General features: G+C 38.3%; 1 protein-coding gene across 3 annotated transcripts in view; it reads left to right on the plus strand.

The window, feature by feature from the left end:
• Window positions 1–5,738, plus strand: part of LOC122057730 (signal peptide peptidase-like 2) — a 108,727-nt gene that overhangs the window by 3,390 nt on the left and 99,599 nt on the right. For all 3 annotated transcript variants that reach the window (XM_042619956.1, XM_042619957.1, XM_042619955.1), the window contains exon 2: window positions 1,722–1,880. In XM_042619956.1, coding sequence (XP_042475890.1) covers window positions 1,722–1,880 — 159 coding nt within the window. The remainder of the gene's footprint in view (window positions 1–1,721; window positions 1,881–5,738) is intronic.

The raw sequence follows: 5,738 nt of genomic DNA on the forward strand, positions 1-5,738 counted from the left end.
GGGGGGGGGGGGGGGATGGGGATGTTTCGAACTTTCAATGAAGCCTCCATATGTGATATGAAGTGATTCATTCTCGTTAGAGAAAGGGATTTATTAGTGTGTGGCTCCAAAGGGAGGCACAGTATCAGATTTGGTGATGACTATTTTTTGGACTTGACTTGCTAAGACAATAACAAGTTGAATTGGTGTTGCGGCAGAACCTTTCAGCTTAAAAAATGTTTTGATTTAATGCAGTCATACATCAGGAGTATCCCTGTTTTACTTTTAGTTGGGTATGTGCTATATTGTTTATGGTGGGTTTCCTTGTAATCTATTATAGAGCCCAAAATTTTAGTTCCAAGGGTTTACAAAATTTTTGGAATCTTTCCATTGTAGCATTAGGAGTTTGCAGTCTAATGTTTTTTCATCCTAGTTGCGTTAGGATTTATTTAGTCGTATTAGTTTTAATTCCTACTTTCCTAGTCGGTTTACGATTTAGGAGTTTAATGCTCTTTTCACCTCACTATTATTGGTCAAATAAGTAGTGGTTTGAGTTTTATTAGGATTAGGCAAGTTTTAATCATAGTAGGAGTCGAATTTTGATTCATATTTTCCTGGCCCTCTAGCTATATTAATTAATTGATTTAAGTTTAGTTTTCTTGAGTGGTTTTGACTGCTTTTGAATTGTTATCTGTGAGGCTAAAGGTATCTTTCTGACCCCTTTTCTTCTTTCAATGGAGTCTTCTCATTGTTCTCTGATTTCTGCTCTTCTTTATCCCTTCAATTGCTCTTTCTTTTTTTGCTGGTACTATTACTTAAACAGTAAACCTATTCTATCTTAATTTTTGGTGTTTTTCTCATTCTTGTATGCTGTTTCCCTAGTTACTGTTCAAGTCCCATACCAATACCAGATTTCATATCTTTGTCCCTGATTCTTTATTTGACCTTGCACTATTCTCCACCTCTTTACCTGTAGTTCAGCCTTGGAAAATACATAACTGTAGGCTGTGCTTCATCATCCTCCTTTGGGAAGTTCATATTTACTTACAAGATGTATCAGAAGTTCAGAACCAGAAACTCAATCATTCAATATCTTTTGCCTGGTTGAATTTTGGGTTGAAAGTGGATAGCTGCTTGTGATATTTACTGGGGCTCAGGGGTATGCTAAGCTAGTGAATAGACTGTGTTGTGACTGTCCAGTATCTATGAATGGACTTCCGTACCTTAGTGTTAGCCATTAGCGATCTCATTGATAGTCTTGGTTTTCAAACTGGATTTTTGATCCTGTGAGTCTGGCCATACATGGTTTTTTTCCTGGATTTGGGATTATATGTGATTTTTTCCATTCTAGTTCCATTGCATGTTAAAACTTCCATACGTGGACATTCATCATTGCATTAGTAGCAGCTTCCTTGTTTATATGCAGTGCAGTTTGTTGAGCCACTTGTCTCCTTGAGTCAATGAGCTTCATAGTCATACCATGAAAACTTTGTCTGGTGAATGATTCATTTTTAACATATCCATTTATATAACACGCTGCCTTTCTTCAATCCTATTCTTTTTTTTTAAGAGATATATAATAGGATTTCGTCCCTTGATTGCTAAAGCCTATTTAATGCACATTTTTTGGTCAGTTTATATGTTATTCTGATGAAAAAGATATATTATTCAGTTAACCTCTATTTTGACATGTTACAGTTTCAAGTATATTGATTTGGTGTACTCTCTAAATATGATTCCAGGTTTTGGTGAAGAGCTGGATTGATGGTTCTAAAGGTGAAATATTAGAAGGATTAAGTGCTAAATTTGGTGCTTTTGTGCCAACTCAGGAAGACAAAGCTCTAAAGTTGCCTGCTGTTTCTGCAAATCCCTTAAATTGCTGCTCTAGTTCCTCTTCTAAGGTCCAACCGCTCCTTTGCCCCCCCCCCCGGGAGGGGATTGAGCTTCTGCTATCTTTCTAATATATGTTTCAGAAATTACTTGGTATAGTGTGCATATTAGTTATTTTTTCCTTTGCATCTACTTATTCCATTATATCTCTGCTTGGATTTCACTTGACTAAAGAGCTTCGTCTTGACTACATGGAGTCAGGTACACGACTAATTTTCCATTCAACTGAGCTGAAAGATTTGGCTATTTGTTTTTTATGATGTCATCTGCCATACTGACTCACCAATCCTCCTCCTCTGCCTTGGCTTGAAGGCAATAAAAAGCACTTTTCTTAGCTGGATTGCTTGCTGAAAGTGAAAAATTGTCATTCCCTAACTTGATGAGATTCGGTTGGGGTAAAGTTTGCAAGACATTATTGTTGATCCAACATCCATATTTGGATGGTTTGCTCATTATATTGTGAAATTCCAGTTATTGTACATTGTTTCTAGATGTCTTTTCCCCCCTTATTTGTATTTTGATTTTCCTTGTTGAAAAGCTGGTGATTAGATTCTAAGAATCGGAATGGTGGTGAAAGAGATACCAAGCTTCATGCATTTTTACTTTTGTTAGGACATTGATGAAGATCGGAGGAGGAGGAAGAGAAGATGGCCAGCCAGCCCAGCCCGTATTGAGCCATCCTTTGAGGCTGGGTGTGGGGATATTTTTTCTAATTTTTTTTCTAGTATCTTTAGACTAGTAACTTTCTGTTTCTAAGGTTGTTGCTGTAAATAGGAAATCTATCTTACTACGTAAGTGGTAGGATCCTATTGGTTACTATTTTCATTTGCTTATATTTTCTAATTTTCTTATTGTACAAGGCAGAAAGCAATCTATCTTACTACATATGTGGTAGGATTCTATCAGTTACTATTTTCTAATTTCCTTATTGTACAAGGCAGCCCTACCACATGTGTGGGACTGTTCTTGGACACTTTCTATTTTGCTGTTTTCCTTTTCTGGAGGCAGCAGTACCCTCTATATACTGTAAGGGCCTTAGAGGCTAGAGTCGAATGAATATTGGCTTGTGCCACTGTTATTTCTGTGAGATACAGTTGAGTGGTGAGATGCCCTTGTGTTTAGTGAGAGACTGACTAAGGCCATAGGTGAGAGGCCTTGGTCATATCCATCCCCTTCTTCCTCCCCCTGTTTGTATTTTTATTGTTCTTCAACCTTAGGCCTATTGAAGCTGTCTGAGACTTCTTCCTAAGAATGAGATCCCTGCCCTGCTGTGTTATTGGAGTGAAGTTTCTGTAGGTGATATCAAGCTCCATTGAAGCCATTCCTGCCATCCACATACCATGCGGCATCTTGATTTTGAAGTTCTGATGCAGCAATTTTCTCTTTCTTATATTCTCCAATCTGTCCAGCAAATCCTCGTGGTGTTTCAAAGAGTTCATCTACTGTTGGAGACCCTTCATCGATCAGACGCCAAGCTCCATCTAATCATAGTTGTCAAGGCATCCAGGCACCTTGCGGATGCCTTGATGGTATCACCTTGCATCTAGACCCCCTCCAACCCCTTGGTCGCTAGACTCCATGACAACTATGATCTAATGGTTAGTTCTGCAGCAGATTAGTAAGTTACTAAATCTGACCTACTTACTGATTTCATGACTAAGTTATTATCTCTTCATCTAACCATCAGTTTGATGTGATTCTTAGGGAAATAATCCACTCATTAGACATCACCTTTGACCCAAATTAGGTGTTAATCTGCCCAGCAGTTTGCTATATTTTGATTGTTGCTAAATCTGTCTCAGTTTCTATCTTGATTCCTCCTATTATAGCCATCAATCCAACCATTGGATCCCCATCAAATGTGGGGATACAGATACTGTTCCTCTTCCCTAACTTCCCATTGAATCAGAACCTGGGCTTAATCTAAGACTTGGTTTCTTGGCGATCGATCAACTTTGTTGCTGGAATTTCTACACTATGGTTCTACTTGTGGGTTGAGGTTAACTTTGTTGCTGTTGAGTGAATTTTAGTCCTATCAACTTGGTATCAGACCTATGATTGAGGGCAATCCTACCACCACAAACCAGATCCATAACTCTAATGTTCAAGTGATTCAGATGTTGACGCAGTTGACTGAAGGCATGGCAAGGATGGTGCAGCATATTGATTCTGTACTTGGATATTATGCCCCTCCTAGGACTGATGTTATTACAAAGAAGATGAAGCCAGAAGTTCCTTACTTTGCTAGACAGATGAAACTATGCCTATTCCTTGATTGGTTAGATTCTCTTAGGAATATTTTGACTGGTATGACTTGACAGAGGAGTAGAAGCTTAGATTTATTTACTTGCGATTGATTGGTCATGCTAAAGCATGGTGGAGAAACCATGAAGAAAGGCTCAAGGTTAGAATACGTGAACTTAGGACTTGGAGGCAGATGAAAAATGAGTTGAAGAACAAGTAACTATTAGAAAACATCCAAAGAAAGCTCTCCCTTTGACAAAATTACCATTAAAAGGCATATAAAGCTGAAGAGAACTTGAAGTAGTTGTCTATAAATTTCAGTTTGCAAGTTAGAGTGTTAGAACTTAGAAGTCTGACACAAACAATGTTAAGGGGAAGACTGAACTCAAATTTACACTATTGTAGCAAATTGAAGGAGCATCAGTTAAAGAAAAGGAGCTTGAAGTTGAAGATAAAGCTGAAATGATCACAATGAACTGTAATGATAAAGAGGAGACAGTGCTTGAAGCTTCAATGACAAAATATCAACACATAGAAGATTATACTGAAGAGATCTATATTGAAGAATTCAAAACAGACAAAGCTAATTAATAGATTGAGCATAGAGTTTGTCATACCACCAAATTTATTTGGAGAGGAAGCTCCCAGCCTCAAAGACTACATTCCAAACATCTCTGAGCTATCAGAATACTGCGATCAGATGTGGATGGATATTCATCAGACACAATTGATCCCTTGAATTTTTTAAAACTTGAGGTCGAGGATGAAGAGAAGATGGCCAGCCAGCGTAGCCCATATCGAGCCAGCCTTTGTGACTGGGTTTGGTCCAGTTTCTGGGCTAGGTTTGGGCCATTACTACATGATATCTAGTCCTTATGTGGGGATTTTTTTTATAATTTTATTTCCAATATCAGTGGTAACTTTCTATTTCTGAGGTTGTTGCTATAAATAGGGAATCTATCTGATTAGGATCCTTTTAGTTACTATTTTCGTTTGTTTCTATTTTTCAGTTTCCTTATTGTACAAGGCAGCCCTACTACATATGTAGGACTCTTCAACACTATCTATTTTTCTGTTTTTTTTTTTCTAGTGACTATATTGTAAGGGTCTTAGAGCCTATGCCCACACCCACGATTTTGAATAGTTGAATGAATATTGGCTTGTGCCACTGTTGTTGCTGTGAGATACAGTTGAGTGGTGAGATGACCCTGTGGTTGGTGAGAGACTGACCAAGGCCATAGGTGAGAGGCCTTGGTCATATCACCTTCTTCTCCTGGTTTCTAATTTTATTTTTCCACAACCGTAGGCCAATTGAAGTATCACAGACCTATTCCTAAGCTGTGTTGATTTTGATGCATGATCTATTGTTCAACCAAACATTAAACGTGAACGAGCTCTTTAGCGCCCTATGGCGCTGCTACTGTGATGCTTGGTGGAAGGTACCGTCAATCCCATAATAGGTCCCATTCTTCTACCCTTTACTGGGAGTCGATGACTATTCATAGCTATTACCTTGACACCAAAGAAGAGTTCGACCCAACGCTTTGTTTGTCGATAAATGAATCCCAATTTGTTGACCATTACTGATCAAGTCTTGTTCTAAAGTCTGGTTTGATCTTGTAGTC

Source organism: Macadamia integrifolia, chromosome 12 (assembly GCF_013358625.1).
Source record: "Macadamia integrifolia cultivar HAES 741 chromosome 12, SCU_Mint_v3, whole genome shotgun sequence".
Taxonomy (NCBI): Eukaryota; Viridiplantae; Streptophyta; class Magnoliopsida; order Proteales; family Proteaceae; genus Macadamia; species Macadamia integrifolia.